The sequence below is a fragment of the Lepisosteus platostomus genome, chromosome 2 (genome assembly GCF_059453375.1).
Source record: "Lepisosteus platostomus isolate fLepPlt1 chromosome 2, fLepPlt1.hap1, whole genome shotgun sequence".
Lineage (NCBI taxonomy): Eukaryota > Metazoa > Chordata > Actinopteri > Semionotiformes > Lepisosteidae > Lepisosteus > Lepisosteus platostomus.
The window spans coordinates 33,370,843-33,392,007 of NC_142612.1; the positions used below are offsets into that span (position 1 = coordinate 33,370,843).

The 21,165-nt window shown below is 36.2% G+C and overlaps 1 protein-coding gene across 2 annotated transcripts; it reads right to left on the bottom strand.

The window, feature by feature from the left end:
• Nucleotides 1-354: 354 nt before the first annotated feature.
• On the bottom strand, nucleotides 355-20,945 carry LOC148676321 (cell surface glycoprotein CD200 receptor 1-A-like). 2 transcript variants are annotated; one of them, XM_088606293.1, is made up of 7 exons: nucleotides 20,716-20,944; nucleotides 8,693-8,767; nucleotides 7,295-7,600; nucleotides 5,993-6,256; nucleotides 5,519-5,630; nucleotides 4,634-4,685; nucleotides 355-2,388 (listed from the first exon to the last, which is right to left on the bottom strand). In XM_088606293.1, the coding sequence occupies exons 1-7, from the start codon at nucleotides 20,786-20,788 to the stop codon at nucleotides 2,302-2,304; spliced, it is 969 nt and encodes a 322-aa protein (XP_088462419.1). In that variant the 5' UTR covers nucleotides 20,789-20,944; the 3' UTR covers nucleotides 355-2,301. The 2 variants fall into 2 exon arrangements, with proteins under 2 accessions (XP_088462419.1, XP_088462426.1); XM_088606300.1 differs by lacking the exon at nucleotides 8,693-8,767 and having other exon boundaries at nucleotides 20,716-20,945.
• Nucleotides 20,946-21,165: the final 220 nt, after the last annotated feature.

The window sequence follows — 21,165 nt, forward strand, 5'->3', positions numbered from 1 at the left end:
TTTGATGTTGTGGAAAGGTGCATGATTTCACTGGTCACATGCTGTTCTTTGTAACAAGGCTAGTGTTTCAAAACACCTGCCTCATCACAGGAAGAGGAGGTTTGAACCCCATCCCTGTTCGGAGATAAATGAAACAAGCGGTACTGTAGCTATAAGTGGGGATGGAGTGGACATGGGATTCTTCAGACAAATGCAAAGGGAGGTGTTTGTGTTCTATATATACTATATCTAATTTCTGTAACGATGGTGATTAGGAACAGCTGTGTGAGATGACCTTGTCATTGTTATCCCTCCCAAACAGCAGTTAATAACTTCCATTGAATAGCAGTAATTAAAATAGGTTCTACTCAAGGCTGAATTCATCATTTAACTTTTAATGTTAAAGTACAGACACAAATAGTATGTTGATAATTTATATTAACACCATTTACATCTTTTCCCATGATAGGTAACATGAAATTGGAAAAATGATAACCAACATTATTTTCAAAGTTCACTTTTAAATGCAGAAATGTCCCTATTTAGAGAAAAGCATTCAGATTGCACACTTCCCCAAGACTGTCCATTTAAAAGGAATAACACAAGAAGAAAAGAAACAGTACAATAGAGTTAACAGGGCACACTCTGTCCACTGCCATTCACACTTCTAAATGGAACTCTTCTCAATATGAATAACATATGGGACTTGCATCAATAACACACATCAATAAACAGAAAAGGATGAGCCTGTTTTATACACAAGGTTTAAATAATCATGTGTTACAGGAAATGCAAGACACAGATCCTGCATTCTGGACTTTAGTTACAAAACAGAACCAGAGTAGACTGTTGCCCTAAAACACCCTGCAAAAACATTTTTAAGGCTTGTGTCCCACACAAACATTTTCTGTTTTCATTTTGTACAGTTCAACCTGCTCTAGAAGAATTGCTACCATTTGAGGATAACCAAAATCAAAGAGAAGGTTTTTGCTGTTACATGTATTTGGATTTCCAAGCAACCTGCTGTAATGTCAGTCGATCCAGCCAATCAAACCACTAAGGATGTGGGACCAAGAGCTGTCACCTGTTTCACCTGGATGCTATAACAATGTGAATCTCACAGAGCAGTTCTGTCTCAGCTATGTACTATTTCCTAAACGTAAAATAAAGAGCTCCCCAAGGGGGGTGAAAGATCATATAATGAAAAATTATTTACAAGACCTTGTTTTGTCACTATACATCACTGTGTAGAGAAAACTGAGGAGTGAAATGTTACATCTAGGCACGTGTGTTCTGCAGACTATTTAAATCTATTGTTATTTAATTTGTGTTCTTTTGACAGTTATAAGGATTCAGAAGTTTGTTCTTTAAAGACCTAATTGGTTTCAAGAGATCCCAAAGCAGTACATATTCGTGATGTTGTCATACAAGGTGAAAAAACAAGTGTTCATTGTGGACAATGTGTTTCCAGACATGCAATTCTGTAGCATTCAGTAAAGTTTTTATTGTGACTTTTGAAATTTGTGACATCCTAATATCTTCCTGTCCAGAAGAAAAAAAAACACAACATTTTGACTGTGCAGCCTCCGTGGGTGTCAACATTGTTTCTTTTCTTCTCTTTTCAGCATGGAATAAACCTTGACTTTTTCCTGTGCATGCTGACGTACTGTAGCTTCCTACTTGAACTCTTTCTGCCCAGTTTTGTTCTGCCACTAAAGTCCCGTGAGCCAATTTAATATGTTCCTGTGGGGATACCTAAAGAAAGGGAATGGATTGCCCATACATTACGAAGGACCTAAAGTCAGATATTGACAGTTTGCTCAATTTCAGCTGGCACACATACAGTAGGAGTGTATTACAGAATCAGGAGGTATGTCTGAAACAGGGTAATATTGTGTATCCTTATGATATAGGTAATGAATAAATAAAAACATCAATTTTTAATACCTTATTCATTGAAAGTGAATACAGAGTAAAGTGTTCTCCCATTTTGGGGTCTAACTATTCCCATTCAAGTCTGAATTGAGTTAACAGGTGTGAATGCTGTTGCAGTAAAAACATATGCATAATGGCCTGTGCACAATTTTCAACTTCACTGTTACAGCCAAAGCTGAGAATTCAAAATGGACATTTTAGTTTCATGGCTATAGTGTAAAGAAAAAAAAAGTCTGAGGTTTCCTCCATTGAGAACAGCAGCTTACTGTCACCAAGCGTCTCCTACAAATTCTATTTTATGTTTCTTTCTCTGATTCCATTCTGAGGAACAGCTCTCAGCCCGAGGTTTTGTATGAAGATGGCTGCTGGGTTGCATCAGTTACAAGTCTATGCATTGCACAGCTCTGCTGATGAGTTGTAGATAGAGTTCACCCGTTCAACATAGCTTGCATAAGGCTCGAGTTCTTCCACATCCTGGACGGACAAAAGATGAAAACAGATAATAAAATGTTTAGGTTTTTTTCACATGTACAGTTTGTTTTAACAGACACAGCTTGAACACGCACCCAAGCTAGGTTTCTGGTTATGTTGTAACAAAGAAGCATTTTTGAGAATACCATAGCAGCTGCAAGATGAAGCCATTTACAGAATAACACTTATTTTTCAGATTCATTTGGTGGCAAATTTTCTGTCATTCACAGGAAGACACACCCTAGAAAAACATTTCGGTCCTAAATCCGAAAGAATTTATGCACATTTCGCTTTTTATATCATCATAACATCCTTCACAGGAAATCTATCTGGAATGGACCTGTATATTGTCATTGACTTGAGGAGTTGTTCCATCTGTTATTAGCGGCTGAACCATTCTAAATAAACAAATCTGACAGTCTGATGCAACACTTACTTTAGATGTTTTGGTCCCCACGTTATAGAAAAGACTTAATGCCTGGAATCAGTCCAGAGTTCAGTAACATGACACATTCTCTGCGATAATGAAATGTCTTACTTTGTGGAGCTGAATTAATTGTATTTTTTTAAAGTCTTGAACACAGAAGGCTAAGAGGAACCTAATACAAGTATTCAAAATCCTCACAGACATTGACCAATTGAACCCTGTGGTCTTTTTGAGAATCAGCACTGAAATGGAACAATAGCTGTCTCTGCTTACTATCCAGAAACCATTTTCTCGCTCCAAACACACATTTTTTTAAATTCCTAACATCAAAAATGAGATATTATGATTTCATAAATTATTTTTTGTAAAGCTTAATTGTCCTTTTGCGAAGTAATAAAACACCAATTTACATATCTGTGAATGTCTTTTTATCATTCAACGCAAGTTTAATTTAATGTCTGGTAACCACCACAGTGATAAGAGATTATTTGTTTTCTAGGTGTTTTTCACCTGAACTGTAATGTTCTTTATATTTAATGTACTAAATACAAAGGTCTTTCAGGACTGAAGCTGGTGTTTTAAAAACAGTCACAGAAAAATAAAGGTATAGGTATAGGTAAAAATAAAATTGAAAAAGAGAGGTAGAAAATCATTAGGCTAAGTTATCATCCCATGAAAAACCTAAACAGTATCTTTTGTATTAATTTTTATCAAAAAGTGAGTCATCCTCAGACAGACCCACTATTACTATACCCTCTTATGCAATGTTTTAAAGAAATGAGACTTCTTTGAAACCACAGACTAAGACACAATGTTTTGCTTAAAGCATTTGTAACTGAGGAAATGCACGCTTGCAAAAATATCAGAAATAATTTATGTTGGCACTTGAACTGGACAAGATTTGCTCAAGTTGTTTTTTAGAGACCGTTAACTTGCAAATATCTCACCTTTCTGATAAGCTTGAGCTGAATCGAAGATACACACTTAGTGCAATAATTGATTTTTTTTCTCAGTGGCAGTTGGTATGTAGGGTAGATGACAAATTTAGGGGATTTTTTAATATTCTACACATTATACAAAATTTAGACTGTGAGATATCACTTGTAATAAGGAGATGTCTGTTAAAAAAGTGTTAATTACAAAATGACATCACCTGCCTACACTCATCTTCATTCTGCAAGCTACTGTCACTACCAGTCCTTGATAATGGGGAACTCATCTTTTGAATATGAGTTTAGAAACCTCTCCTTGCATTTCATTTATTCATTCTATCAAAAAGGAGATGTGCCTCTGCTGGATTTTATTCTTACTGAAATGGAAAGATGACTGATAAAACTCAATATAGGAAAACCGTGATCATATGGCCATATGGACTTTAACATCTAGGCTGTTGATCTTCAGTACTAGGCAGCTGTGGCGTCTGCTGATCCTCAATCAACCAGAGCTACTTACGATTATCTAATTATCTACTGAACTGAACCAGTTTAGTCTTTATTCCTCTGAGTTATTTTTCATTTCAAAAGCTGCAGGACTTGAGTGACACAGCCTTTGTCCTACAGTCTGTTTCTTCCAATCGGCAGATTCTTTCATGAAATTGATTCTCTCATTGCAGCTTTCCTTCTTAAACTGGAAGAATTGTTCATATAGGAGTAAGGTCACTAGCAGACATCTGCTTGTTACTTTATCTCTGCTGAGCAATAACACAATATAAAAAAAAATTAGCCTGCTCATTCCAAATGTTCCCATCTCCTGAAAGAGGAAGGAGACAAGATTATAAGACAATGCAACTATCCATGTGGAATTATCTGACATTTCACTCACCTGTTTTCTGTTGGCTGGAGGTGGTGCAGGAATGCTGGATTTGCAGCAATTTCTAAGGAACACACAATATTTAATTTGATTACAATTACTGTACTAGCAAATGTAGAGTAGAAACTAGCAGGCAGTGCATTTTGTGGGTAATTTTTTCCACTCTTTATTATAAAGCATTGAACAAATTGAGATCCAGCATCACACACTTCAGAAAGAGGTAAGGAAGGTTTACTGACAAGTGCAGATGATCACATCTGATCCTTAAGTGACTTGTGAAAAAACAGAAGAAACAGTGGGGAAAACAGCCAAGAAACAGCCATCTGCAAGAGCTTAACCATCTACTGTACCTAATGATAACCACGATTATGATTTGTTAAAGGGAATGTTCTTCCCCATCTCAGTTGTTCCCTTCCTTTAATTTTGTTTTTTCCCTATACTGCATATAGAAATACCCTTTTAATGTCGAATTCTTACATTCTTTAGACCCCTTCATAGATAATTAATTAAAGTTATGGAGTCAGTGTCACCTAATAGCAGCTTTACTTTTTTCCATAACAACCTGCAAACATAGTGTTTAATTCTAGATAATAGAAATATAATAGTTCTAGATAATATTAGATTTGACCATTACCTAGTGCTTAGAAACATAATCAGATTATTAGACTAACACTTTCACAAAACACAAGGGTTTTGAAACAGAACAGACACCCATATCTAGTAATACTCTTGAATTGATCCTGCTGCCTACAGTGAACTACAAAACTATCAGAAATACCCTGTAACAGTATGGTCTTGTTCTGCTGTGCGCAGTATCTTTATTACACTTAGTAGCAATATTAGTATTATTTAATAAACCAGAAGAAAGATGTAGAACAAAAGACCAATATTACACACCTGATTTTGCTTAGATGTTTTCTTATAAAGAAGGATGCTACAAGAATGAGAACTACAAATCCGGATAAGCTTACAGAAATGATCGTCCACGTGAGAGGGAAAGAAGGGAAATCTAAAAGAAAATAAACCATTCAATATTTTAAGTGAATATCTGTAAATTAAAACAGAAACAAATTGTTGTTTTTTTGTAGAAAAAGATCAATTAAAGAAGCTGCAAAATGTTTATTCGTGAGCAGATTTGTCTGAAAATAATAAAGTCAGAATCTTAAAAGTGACACTGATAGAGAGCACAGAATTGGTGAATGGAAACACTTGAGACTTTACTGCAGTGCTCTCAGTTAATAGTTACAAATTAAATTATTATTACTATCAAAAGTCATCTCTCTCCTTTTTACCTACTTCTTGTTTACATCTAAACTTGGAAAACTAATGACAGACTCTTCACTGTAAAGTTTTTAGTAGCATGTGACATACTTTCAAGAGGTAGTCCGACGGTCTTATGTACACCCTCCTTCCAAACTGGGTGCTCAACTACACAGGACACATTCTGCAGGGATGTGTTGTCAGGGATGCTTGCCAAGCTCTCCACAGTGTATGTGTGATCTGGGTTCTTGGTGGTTTTCTCGGTCCAGTTCGACACTCCAATCCAGGAAATGTTGGCGGCTGGTTTACTGTTCGCTGCTGTACAAGTGGCCATCTTCTGGGTGATGTCATACACCAAATTTATCTTTGGTGGAACTTGAGGAAGAGAGGCAAGATAGCTGTCAATTCAAAACTTACTCCAGAAAATGTTCACATCTGGATATTCTGAATATATGTTCTAAAGATGAATATATTGTGACAGCCCACTGGGCTTGTTGTAACAAGATATTTAAAATAGGGTTTAGATCACATGGTCAAGGACAATAGACACACATATAGCTATAATAGCTGTAAGGTTAAAACCAGAGCTATTCTGTTTAGAGTGCAGGGAACAAAAAAAGACATCACAAACCAAACAAACACCAAACAAAAATCTAAGTTCCTCTATAAGCTACTGACTGAATGTTTTCAAAAACTCTTAGTTCTTTAAGTACCTTCTCAGCTCTTCTCCCTCAGGCTAGTAGCATGCACAGAGTATCTGCCTTCTGACCTCCAGATTGCAGACTCATCAAATGAGCAACACAGAAAGTCCATATAGGAATCTCCATTTTATCTGGACTAACTGCTTTCTCACAATATCTTATACAGTCCATTTCATTCTTGTAGAAAGCTGCTTTCAAAACATAATAAATTATACTTACAATTCACTTGTGTAAGGTGAAATGAAAATTTAAAAGTTCAGTCTTTCTAACTGACCACTGGAGTTTCCAGAATCCTGTTGAGCTGTTGAACTCTGAGGGCTGTTCAACATAACTACTGTACATACCACAGTGGAACTGCCTTCAAGAAGAACAGAACTTTCTTACGCCTTGAAATGCATTTAAATATGTCAGCTAAATGTCACATTTCAGGCTTTACCAAAGCAGGTGCAGAAAGCACTGCAGTGGGATGCATGAGTTTTAGTTCCAGAATAATTTATCTTTGCATACTGAAATGTGATGGAGATGGTTGTAATGATGATAAGTATGTTCATAAACAACTGGAATCTGATTTGTGAGGGACAGTCTTATTTTTTAGAAAACAAAATCTTTCAAATCATTTCTAAGTATTCCATTCCATCATAATGTCACAGTAAAACCTAAAATTTGTGGAGACACTTTATTAAAATCCTTCGATTAGATAGATTTTTCTTACCTCTAGCAGACACGTTGATCTGTGAAGTGTGCAAGCCTCCCTGATAAACTACCTCACAGTAGTAAATCCCTTCATCCTTGTACTGAAAATGAGGGATGTGCAGAAATGTTCCATTCTGTCTGTTTTGTATCCTTTTTCCATCATTACAGGAATTAACTTCTGGCTCAATGGTTCTCTTTGCTATATTACACTCCTCTTTCCCTCCTTTCTTTTTCTTCCAGACAACAAATATCGTGTTGTTCCAGGTCTGGTTTGTGCACATCAGATCAACACTCCTGTCCAGTTCAACAATCTCACTTCTGTGTTCTGTGTAAATAAAACAAAATGAACAACATATCAACTTTAAAAACATATAAACTTTAGATATATCATTGATGGAGATAAGTTGGCTTGATGTTTTTAACATTTTCTTACTGTTGTTTAAGCATTTTACATATTGTTTTGTATCATGCTATTAATTACAACACTTTGTGTCAAATATTAGTATTATAAAATAATATATTGTCAGTGCTATACAGTGACCCCGCCCTTCTTTGATTAATCTTACAGTGTTTTTACAAGATAGATCACCACAATCAATTGACATCATATTGACTATAGCCATGATGAAATGACATAAAGTGACATCATATACTCCATAAATAGCTATATTTCTATTTCTTGCCGATTCACCCTATTTCACTCTATTCTTGGAATATTTATGTGTTAATATTACACCCTTCCACAGAATCCTCTGCAGCTGGATAAGTGATATTATTTATTGACACTGAAGCCTGGCAAAGCATCTGAAATTGTTACACAAAGAGCTGGGTGTGTTCAGTTGGCCATAGACTTACAGTTATGCTGTTATTGCCTCAAAGTCATATGGAATCAAATACTAACTTTTACACTGAAATGAATCAAAAGTCAATACATCTCAGTATTTATGATTACTGGAAATCACTGGGTTTAACAAAAGTATATTTCATACCCAATGTATATTTCTTTTAATATAATCAAATGTATGAGGGAAATTACCCCAAAATAAACTACAGTACATTATCTTATTCTACAGTATATTATTATATCACTCATATAAATCTTCAAATTCCCTGATTGTAAAGCAAAAATAAAAAATTTAACTTAGTAGTCCAAATACTTATGGACTGAACTCTCATGAAGAACAAGCGTGGTTGCTCCAGAATAGTTCTATTCCCTAATTTGATTTAATTAATTTGTAAAGGCATTCAAATATCTGTTCTTATTTCTGTATTTCCAAATAATTTTAATACAGGGTTTCTGTACCAGTCCACACAGTCTGTTTCTTGCTTTGTTCATGTCTTTCTAACACATCAAACAGAGAAGCATTAAAACTGACATTTTTTAAAGTTTTTACAAATGAGCATGATAGTGAATTACCCATTACTCCCAAAGGTTTAGTCGATGTTATATGCGTTGACAGTGGCGTTGTTCCAGTGAAATTAGAACCACTTTCTAAAATAGGAATGAGAATTAGGCGTGATAATACGTTAGTAAAACATTAAAAACAGAAAATTTCATGCATGTTAATAAATAGTGACATTAAGATAGTAAATACACATAAACATGCGATTGTTACTGATCAGATATACTTAAAAAGGTTAGGAATTAGATTAAAAATTAAAGGAGTATCATTTAGTTGTTAGTACAGATAATTAGTTAAGAAGCATTGTACAGTACATTCTGCAGGATCCACCTTTCCTTTGAACAAAAGCAAGAGCTTCATTAAAATACATTTTGACTTAGTCTCTGTTTTATTCCAATGAACGTTAGTGCATCTCAAAATCATATGATTTGTTTATCTTTCGCTGTACATGAAGAACTGGAAACACAGATATTTTTTAGAAGTGTATTCCACAGTCTAGTTCCGAGGTTTCAAGATACAAAGTCTTTCATCATACTTGAATCAGTAATTTATATAGAATAATAATACATAAGTGAGATTGATCAAAGTTAAGATAAACATAGTAAGTTAATTGGTTAATTGAAGTCTGAAATAGTTACCTGTGGTCATAAAAGGATAGGAAGTATGGGAAATTTCATTTAAAAAGATATCTAACCTGCTTAGTTAAGCAAATCACCTGATTAAGTGGTCAAAATGAAATTGTTCCAGGTAATTAGAAATGGATGGTTTAAGGGCATGCTAAGTTGTGCTAACTGAATTTTTACCATTTGGATTTCAAGAAAAACACAGACTCACTGTGGGAACTGTCATTCCCAACTGCCTGTTCAGAATCAATTGATTACCTAATGTTTTGTCAGAAATAAGAGAAATGTCTTAAATAGTTCGTTGAGGAGAGACTGTAAGCAAGAAGTTCATTCTTCTGAAGTGAACCATCCATTATCTAACTGCTTCACACAGTGTTGCAGGGGTCCTAGCAAGCAATAGGAGCAAGGCAGGATACTTCCTGGACAAACAAATACTTCCTCACACATACCCTGGCCAATGTATCCAAAACTCAAGTATGTTTAAGGACTATAAGAGGAAACTGGAGCACCTGGAGGAAACCCACATATACACATGGAGAACAAGCAAACTTCATGGAGACAGCACAACAGGAATTGAATCCAGGACTGAATGCAAAAAGATATCTTGCTGGTAACACTGGTGATTGAGGGCTCAGTTGTAGCAAAAACCAGCAGGCACAGGATTACGCTAAGATAAGAACTGAGAACCACTGGTGCATTGACATTCTATGACCTACTGTATGGTGCTCAGTCTGGTCCTTAAGACTGGAGTGGAGCTAAGACTGGGCGAAAGATCAGAGAAGTAAATGAAGGATGAGACATGTCACTGGCCCATTGCAAACAGGCTGATATGGACATCACAATAAAGTCAGGAGAAAAAAAATAAACAAATAACATTTTATTTGTTTTTTTGACTGACAAGTTCAGTGTTAACATTTTTTCTATAGTATGTTATAGATAGTATGAGCTTTAGAAAGGTTACAAATGAGAGGGCAAATCAGCCCATTTAGTATTTTTCTTTAAAGAAGCCAGGCTTCAACAACATGGCTGAGTGTCTAATTTTGGACTCCCACAAGTGTAATATAAGTATAGTATAAAATTAATTTAACAATTTTGTGTTAAGGTCAGGTGTAATTTTTCAAGACAATGCAGTATAAGATTAAACAGAAACTAAAATCAATGTACAGTAAACATTTCACTCTTCTATGACATTTTAAATGTTGTTTTAATAACTTTGCAGTTCTATACTCAAAAAATCACAAGCCTTCCAAATGTGAAGACTTGTCTCATTTGCTTGCCAGTGCTTGTATTTTGCCCTTTTATGTTCTGGTTTTAGAGCTCCGAAACACTCAACCTGGGTTTCAGAAAGTGTGTGGGAAGTTTGAATCAGATTAACAGTAAATACGACTTGACAAATTTAGCACCTTGCAACCACAACTCATTATATAGACATTTTTAATTAAATTCTAGGTGACATTTCTTAAAAATATTTTGAAACTATGCATCAAGAATGAAAATAAAATTCCACTGTTCTCCAGGATTAAAACGGCCACCTAAGACAATATGTAAAAAAAAGAATTCGTAAACACTGGTAAATCAAAATGAAACTGAAGAGATTGTGATGTTGGACACCAGTTTATAACTGTGTTTTATTTAGTAGCAACCACTACATAATTCCATTTCCTATGGTGAAAAACAAATTTTTATTAGTGAAAAATGGAGGCGGCAAATCAGGCAGTTACTGTAAAGCATCCCACAGTTTCAAGTAGGTGTGTTTTGCTCTTGAGAGAATCCTGGTGTAGCATTATAGTAGTAAACTGTTCCACACATAAGTGACTTTGTATGTAAAACTTCTGTCATCTCTTCTGAATGTGCTTTCAGCTTTCACTTTCCATCCTTTTATCTCCATTTTTCTCGCCTCACATTAGTTCACACCTGAAGCTGACAGCATAAAAGATTTTGAAGACCATAAAGATATCACTCAATAGCTCCTCATAAATATATGTTTGTTTTCATTCTTATGGGATTCTTTGCTCTGTGATCCTATTAAATTAACAAGCAAACTTGTATTTAACTGTACACTCCCTCATAATAGATTCAACCACAGAAAAATAAACTTCCTGAGCACTGCTGATGTCTCTTGTGAGATTAATTCTTGTTTTGTTTTTTAAAACTATCTATTACGAAAATTACAGATATAACATCAGGTTTAGTAAATGTGTTTTTCAAAGTTTTTGAACACGTTAACAAAGTCAATCCAATAGACTTCTTCAGAGTCCGTAGTGAAACACAAAGCAGAAGTCAACAGTGGACACTATGAAGAAGTGTGTTTAAAACCCAGAACAGGAGGCACATCATTACACAAATGGTTGTAGAAGTATGGAACAATGTACAGAGCCACCTTGTGGTAGTGGATAAAGAGGATACCCATCTTCTTTCAAAAAAATGTCATATGAGAACTTTGGTCACTTTTCTTAAAGCTTTGCATGTGTTTTACCTAGCCTGCTGTCATTGGTGAGGTAGAAAGCTAATTGTTAATTGAAGCTACCAAATGGTAGATCCAGACAGCACAGTGGCACGGTGTTGCCACTATCTGTGTGGAGTTTGTTTGTCCTCCCCATGTTTCTTCCGGGTGCTCTGGTTTCCTCCCACAGTCCAGAGACATACCAGTATGTTAACTACAGAATTAGTCCTGGTGTGAGTGTAAGTATTTGTGTCCGTCTGTGTGTGTCCTGCAATGGACTGGTGCCCCGTCCAGGGTGTTTCCTATCTTAAGCATGTTTGCTTGCCAGGCTGCTTACTGGCTCTCCCCAACCTTGTATTGGATGAAGCGTTCAGAAAATGGATGGATGAATGAATTGTAAATCTACATGGTATAGACTGGTGCGCTCTGAAAGAAGCCTATAGCATTAATAACAAGATTATGCTTGCCTGATATCTAGATAAGGATACAGCAGAATCTTTTAAAAGCTAAACTGTGATACTGTAGGTCTGTGGTTATGACAGCCAGCAACAGATTAGAAATGTTGGTGATTTCAGTGTTGTTGGTGGTGAGGTTCAGTTCTATAACTGATCTTGGTATTGTTTTGGTCTGTGTGTTGTCCTGTTAAAAACATCAAAATGGATATTTTTTCTGTGTAAAATTCTCTAGTTACAGTCCTTGCTCTTTCTATCTGATGCTGAAAAAATTGAATCCTCCATCTTCAATGTCCACTTAGTCTGATACAGTGTATCAGGGAGCCGGAGTACAAGAAATGTGTTTGCTTGTGGAGAGGAGCGGAGTGGACAGAGGAAAGTGGGCTGACATCATACTGGACACTGTGAGAGAAACATTAGTTCCCGTCATAAGGATGTGGTCTACATTAAGAGTACAGAAGATACATTTAAAAAAGATAATTTGTTGAATTGGTATGATTACTAGCCTTTCTGCTGTATATTTTAATTTTCAAAGTGTATTTACCTTCTCTTTCTCATCTGACCTTTCATTTTTCAACTGTGTATATGTTTATCTTGTTCAGTTTATACTTTCACATAATTTTTGACAACTGTCGCATTATCGTTCTTCAGTATTGGAGCTTGTGCTGCCAAAAAATGCAAATTATGATTCTTAATGAGAAAAAGCTCCTGATTTTATTAGCTTGTGACTGCAGCTAATAAAGAATCCTTAATTCTTAGGAGACTCTGCTCTAAGACAGATCACTGAAAATATGCAAGATATCCCGTATAATAAAGTATAATAAAGGAGAACAAATTAAGACCTGGTCACCACTGTTCACAACACTGTTCTGTACAACAATAAAATTGTACTTTCATTTTGTCATCTCAGTGGAGAGATAAAGTAAAAAGGAGAAAATATTTCTTTACATCAGAGGGTTTAAGGTAAAATCTGAAGTCATACTTTTTATTATGCCAAACCTTGAGATTTATATAAAATAGATAAATTGAAAAATATTACTAAATAGGATCCAGACTACAGTTTGAGTTTGTGGGACTTCAATATATATTCTCTCAATAAATTGGAATCAATCTGCCTATTAACAAAAGACTCATGTGAAAGGAAGCTAGGACTTTTGAAATTAAACAGCAGTTTAATTCTTTTCTTTTGATCTTGTACTCTGCACTAATAGCAAATTGCTTAAGCTTGCTGAATGCTGACACATCACAAGCAAGGTATGAAATTCAACTCTTAAGAACATTAAAGTTGTTCAGGCACTTTCTAAACCTAAGTGAAAAACCACAGTTAGAGCTAATTATCAGATTTCAGAGAACTGAATTAGCTAAAAAAGTGAAACAGTTATTTGTTTTTTTTTCTTTGTAATGGTGACAAATTCCTTGAGTTAAATGAACACATCAGTTAGTGGTATAAGACTACTTCATGGAGTATTTTACCTTTTGTTACTTATTAGATCCTAAATCTCACAAAGTATATGCTTGAAGTGTAAACTGACATTTTCTAGTAGCGAAGCAAAGGTCTGAAATAAACAGTCTTTTTGTCTTTCATGATCCAAGCTCTACTTGTTTAATGTTACAAAATCCATTCACTACAATACAGTATTAAACATACTGTAGCACATTCCTTATTAACAAGCAACCACCAGCTCTCTTCATGCTTACCCAAAACGCCAAACGTTATCTGTAAGCTGATGGTACAGAATTTACTGTACTGTATGTCAGTGGAATCTGTCTAAATGAAAAGCATCTTTAAAGGAAGAATCACAAAAAGAACAGAGTGGTTTTACAATGAGTAATACTTAAACAAAATCCTGATTTTGTATCCAGGAGCCTAAATTGTGCAATTAATTTTATGATACTGTACGTCATTGTTTGGCTCTGTAGAATGCAGAACTCAGAAAAAGCATCTTGGCCTTAGTGTTTTAGAGTATTAAAATAGGAATGATATATTCAGCATTTGCTACATAAATGCAGAATTAGATTTGGTTTGTTGTACAAAGATTAGGAGATGTTTTTCAGACGGGGACATTCACACTGGAAGCTCAGATACCTTCAAAGGTTTCCATGGCTAAGTCTTGTACGTCCCTGGCAAAGCTAAAGCTATCTACAATGTTGCTGGTCTGATTATACTGATTATAACCATCCCCTATTGGTTTAGGATGGTAGAGGAGATTTACAACAGGACGATTTATTTTGGGGGTTCTACTGCATGTAAGACATTGTCATTCTGTCTATTTTAAATCTTTTAGAGTTGTGTCTGTAAAATGCATTACGTTCAGAATGATGTTTAAAATTGTACACCCTTAATATATTTGTTTAATTAAATGCACACATCACTCAGAATCATGTAAAGGGGGAGTCATTCAGAAAAGAGACTTGTAACCACAACTGGCTGAACCTAAGTTTAACTGATATCATAGGTTCGAAGGTGGGTCATCTAATTAGCCTTTGACCTGGATTCTCCAAATGGTGGAGTACAGTACAGTTGGCTGAGCTCTACCGAGAGTTGTGGGGATCTCAGCAAAACAGTGACTTAAGGTCAGTGCAGATTGGTACAATAAGCACAAACTCTCTTGAAAGACACTGTGCAGCAATCAGTGTCTCTTAAAACATACAGTTCGGATAGGTGGGCAGGTCAGAGGCACTTCTCTGCCTTTCTTCTTTCTTTCTGCAGTACAGGAGCTGGTGCTGGTACAGTATTTTATGGTATAATAACACAAAATAATATATATATGTGAATCATAAAATGGGGGATTTTTCTTTAATTTAAATGTCATTATTTCGATGGGATTTGAATGGTTATCTATTTAACCATTCCACAATGGTTATTATCTAAAAAATACATATTATCATCTCCCTGGCATCTGGTGATCTGTGAATCACATTACTTGCTGCCAAGGATAATAATAATAATAATAATAATAATAGCTGCTTACACTTATATAGAGCTTTTCTGGACACTCCACTCAAAGCGCTTTACAGGTAATGGGGACTCCCCTCCACCACCACCAATGTGCAGCATCCACCTGGATGATGCGACGGCAGCCATAGTGCACCAGAACGCTCACCACACACCAGCTATCAGTGGGGAGGAGAGCAGAGTAATGTAGCCAATTCATAGATGGGGATTATTAGGAGGCCATGATTGGTAAGGACCAATGGGAAATTTGCCCAGGATGCCGGGGTTACACCCCTACTCTTTTTGAGAAACACCCTGGGATTTTTAATGACCACAGAGAGTCAGGACCTTGGTTTTACGTCTCATCCGAAGGACGGCGCCTGTTTACAGTATAGTGTCCCTGTCACTATACTGGGGCATTAGGACCCACACAGACCGCAGGGTGAGCGCCCCCTGCTGGCCCCACTAACACCTCTTCCAGCAGCAACCTTAGTTTTTCCCAGGAAGTCTCCCATCCAGGTACTGACCAGGCTCACACCTGCTTAGCTTCAGTGGGTTGCCCATTGTGAGTTGCAGGGTGATATGGCTGCTTAGAGGATAGACTCTAACTCCCCTGCCACCTGAACTGGAATAAGCACCCTTATAATCTGGAAGAAGGATGGATAAATTGCTTGCTGCACCCGATTCATACTATATTTTTTAAATTTAAGGGATTTACCTGTATGTAATGCATGGCAATGCATTGTGTTTTTTCCTTGCATACACATTTACAGTAGTGTTAAATAGTACTCAACTTCTGTTAAGAGTTAGCCTTCCAGCTTTAAAGTAATCCACGTACTGAATAAATTGAAGTCAATTAAACTTGCTAACAGTGATGTACAGTAAGTGGTGTGAATTTTTAATTTTGCAAATGGGAAAATTTAGGTTAAAGAGTAACTCATTATTACGACTTGGACTGCCATATGAAGATGGATGGAAAATGGGGCAATTCCAGTTTTAGACAGCGAATGTGTCCACAGTTCTGCTCCCCCTTACATGTACTGTAGCTGGTGTCAATATCACATCTTGCTGTAAGGTAAAGAAGATGCACAGGAAGAATTGTCAAACTGAGCCACATTATGAGCAGCCTTCACCAAGCACAAGCATTTTGATGATGCTCAGGCTGCAGCAGGAGTAAGTATTGCTATACAGATGTGACAAACTACAGCTCCGTTCTGTCCCTGTCAATCCTTGGCTCTAAGCATGTGCAACACCACATCCTGCTCACGCATATAACTTCACTATGCGTAAAGACCGCCTTCTCAGCAGCAGCAGAGTTCTACGCCATTTAAGTTTCAAGGGTTAACGTCACCTCGCTCAGTGCACTGAACCCTGTTGCACAGATCATGGGCAGCTGCTTTCATGAGTCTGGTGGAACAGTGACCCACAGCAAATGCTTGTGTGTGTGTTGCTCACATGTAGGCAAGAATACAGCAGGGATTCAGGGATCATTCCTGGGATTGAACACTGGTGCCCTTGTGGAGAAATATAGATTGCTGCTGTGGTCAAGCCTTTATGAAACATGAAGCTGCAGTGCCCATTAGAAAAGGAGGAGCGTCTGTCATAGTTCAGACTGGAGCCATCATGCTCCAGGACAATGAACTGCAACATCTCAGTTGGTACTCTCACTGCCGGTTCTTACTCCCAATTCCCATCTAATAGCGGAATCATATGCTAGTGCAACTAGCACGAATTGTGTGCCTCCATCAAGCAAGCTTCAAACAGTGTCTACGTTCACCAAGCACACTGACCTAAACACTGCTGAGCTCTCCAGAAGTGCCTGTGAAAGGGCCAAATTCACAGAGGGCTGGAAATTCTGATTGCTGGGGTGTTTAGGCACTTTGTGGCTGGTTAGAAAAACACAAGAAAGATCACAAAAGAGAGGCCAACATTCAGGCCATCCTATCCATCTGGTGGTTGCTACACTTGCAGCTTTTATTAGAGACGACCAAACAAGGCTTTCTGAAGGTTAAGATCTATAATTCCTCTCTCACCCATTCAGTAAACACTGCTGTGAAACTCCTCTTCATTAAAAATCCTCGTATCTGAGTTAAACCTAGCAGTCGGAAGCAAAGACAATTACCCACATAAAATTACCCACAAAGGTGTGTTTTTTTCTGATATATTTTTTTAATCAGCAGTGTTATAATATCTTTAGTAAGAAAAAGAAATTGGCAGAAGAAAAATTCTTCAGAAATGGTCAAAGAACAAAATTAGCAATATCACATCATACAGTTTACCCAAGAAAAATGCTTACGTCAGTCATAATTAAAGAAATGCTAGATAAAATGTGGTACATTATGTAGGAAGAAAAAATGTTTTGAGAAATTCTTTCATTTTCTGCTCCATGCTTGAAAAACACACACAGATTGCTTGGAGTTAGGGCCCAAGAATCAGTGCTTTACTGATACAGTGCTATGAAAATTCCACATTTTCTGGTGTGTTAATGTACTCACACAGTGCTCTTTACTTTCTAAGAAGTGACTACAGCTTTCAGAGAAGTGTAATCTTGCATATTTTAGACTGAAAGTAAAGGCATGGTTGTGGTTATTTTTTTCCTTAAACACCTAACTGACATTTTGGACCAGGAGACATGATGGTAAAGCTTTCAGTTTTGCATGAAGAAAAGTCGCTTCACACTTATCTTACTTGGTCATCTAAGCTGCCTGTGTAAGATGGGGCTTGATGGTGCAGATATAAAACAGAAATGTTTAAGAAGAATGGAAGTTAACATAGTTAACGTTCATAGTTAATGTTCTTGTAGTCTTAGTTTTTTATTGCTCTTTTTCTAGCAAAGAAAGTAACACAGCATCTTTTTAGTGCGTTTCTGTCACTTACACTACTTAGTAACAAATCAGAAGTTTCTCCTCCTCCACAGCAGATCTACTCAGATACTTTTCATTACTGCTGCTCTTCAGAGTTAATTATGTGATATATCATTATTCTTTCCACGCGTCTCCCCAGTAGTGACAACCGGGGGTCCCCATTATAGATACACCTAACATGTTCATTTTCAGGCTTTCAACACAACATCACTACTGATTTATTATTATTTTAAGTCTACTTTTACAGCCAGTTATACCAAATGCCTAAAGTGACTGGAAACCCCAGGAGCTGGAGACTGGGGACTCAACTTCATCCAGGGACAGGGACTTTAAAACAATGATGTGTTATATTGCAAGGTGAATATATTTCAGGTTAGCTACTGTACATCCCACAGAGACTCTACCTGGCAAATGGTCCCAATTCAACATGTTACAGAGCTGGGCCCCTTTGACGATCTCCTTTAAGTTGGGAGGTCCATGAGAGCCCTAGTTGAAATTTATCTGTTACTGTATCTCATCATCCCAGCTACATATTCTTACTGTACATAGAAATCAACACCTTCACATAAAAGGTAATCAAGTCTTTCCTGGAAATTCCAGACAATTATAGTTTACACATGTTACACACACTTATTAGAAATTGGCTACCAAAAAGCTAAATATCATATCCTTATTATGTTATCTTTTTACGTTATATTTAAATCTTTTCCTCTCATTAAACTATACTCCCCTTTCCCTTTTTTGTTTGTACTGTAAGAAATCAATATTCACTTCAGCCAGTGCATGAAATTGCTCAGTGTGCTTAGATCCAAATCTCTCAAAAGTGTGGAATTAGGTACTGTATATTTTTCACTATTTTTTAAAAAAGGTTATTTGTCCTCAATGCAAGGACCATATCAGATTTCTAAAGCCAAAATAAAATAATAAAATAGAAGATTAAAAATTAAAAAAGAAACAAACTTGAACTACAGTAGTACTACAATCATAATACACAATCATAATAGTAATGTGTAAGCCCCTCACAATGAATGTTGGATATTCTTGAAAATTAGTTTCTCACATTTTACTAATGTCTTCACTTCAGAACCAAAGCGATGAATAGAATCAAATTTCCACAAATTAGATGCTTTAAATTGTTTTTGTATCACATTTTCAGTTAGGCCTTCACAATATATAACATTGACGTAACTTATTATTTCATAGTCTGACTGAAAGTTAGTTTTTGTTAAAATTCTAAGAAAAGAAAAAATCTTTCACAATATAATGTTGAAAACTCCCTGAAACTGAGGAGGAGTGAGGGACCACTATATTAAATGTGTTTCCTTAACACTGCAAAAAAAAACAATAAGTCAGACATCTAATGTGCAAAATATTTTACCAAATGAGAAATGCAATTACAGTAGGGTTCAATTCCAGATGTGGGGTGCTATCTGTGTGAGTTTGTTTCCACTGTGTTTGCAGGGGTTTCCTGGAGTTTGTGTGTTCCCCCCATATGAGCTTAGGTTTCCTGGTGTGCATGTACAGTATGTGTCTGTGTGTACCCTGTGATGGACTGGCGTCCCACCCAGGTGTACCCTGCTTTGTGCCCATTGCTTGCTGGAATAGGCTCCTGCTCCCATATGATCCTGAACTGGATGAAGTGGTTAGAAAATAGATGAATTAATAAGTGCAATTAAATTGTAGCAAACGTTTGTATAGTCAGTAAAAGGTTGCACTAAGCCTCTGTTTTCCACTTCTTGGTGAACATTTTACTCCTGCACAATGATAAATATATTCCATGACTCCATTGTGTTTGCAGCACAATTTTATTTCTCATCATCTATACTGTAAATCACACTACTTGATAGTATGACATACAAATTATAGTTCTGTGTTAATTCCAGTGTCTGCACGGAAACTGGATCAAATAAGAGTCAATACATTTTAGTATTTTTTAGAAAAAAAAAGGTGAGTCAATGCCTTATTGGAAAAATAATTTTTAAAAAATCACAAAGTTTTACAGTAACCAAGATTTAAAATAATACTTATTAATCAATGAAAGATACATCATTTGATTAAACACCACTTACAGAACAAATATTTACTTTTTTAAAATTGAAACACAATCCTGTTTTGCCATATATATATACATATCTAGACATATTTAATTGATATCAATGATAAATATTTTTCTGGACATTGCTGAGTTAATATATGTGCTGATATAATATGATAATTCACGTTTCTCTTATTAAGATGCAAGTATTTACTGTAATTTTGTTGAGAAAAGTAATAATTGCCATTGTAATTTTACTGTGGAGCTTTTATAGTGCCAAATTGTGTTTAAGCTTTAAAATTAATACATTGATCCTCATTTTCACAAGAAATTACATTGTAATGATTTAGAAAATTCAGGACAGGTCCAATCACATTGTTAATATATATCATTGCCATTTTGTTTGTTAAATAAAATTTACCAGCCAGCTCATGCTCCTCCTTATAATTTAGAAAGTAGTAAAGAAGTGTGCAAAGATTCGGCAGTCACATTTTGAATCTGATCTGAGACACTCAGGTGTCTCCCGAGACTCTTTGAGCAATGTTCCATAAACACTCAAAACAATGCTTTTGTAATACACATAAGCATAATAAAATCTCTGGTATTCAGACAGCATTTTCAGAAATAATTCCACTTCTCTCAAACAACTGGGAAATAATCCAGATTGAAAGAAATATGATCTTACCGTTAATCGCCAGACTCAGACTAGCATAAAAAGTCAGAAAGAAAATAACTTTAACAATCCAGTTCTCTGTCATGTCTTCGACAGTCCCAAGACTTCCAATGCCCAATAAACTGTTACAAGGCAACTGCCCGAGTCACCCAGGCTCTCCTATATTTAGATAAACCACTGGTGATCCAGCAGAGCATTGTCTGTTCTTCTCAGATACTGAGAAACTGTCTTGACACATTCATTTCCTGCCGCCTGGGTTATTGTTGCCACTGTAAGCACGTGGTGTGATTATCAGAGTACTTGGGAGCATTTATCCAGAGTGTACAGGCTTTTCAGAATTTCTTTTGCCTGCTTTCATGAATACTGGCTTAACTACTTTTTTTTCTCTCCCACTTTCCAATTTAGCTCAATAGCTGCCTTCAATTGTTTGCCCCCTATTGTAGTTAGTTAATATGGCTCAGA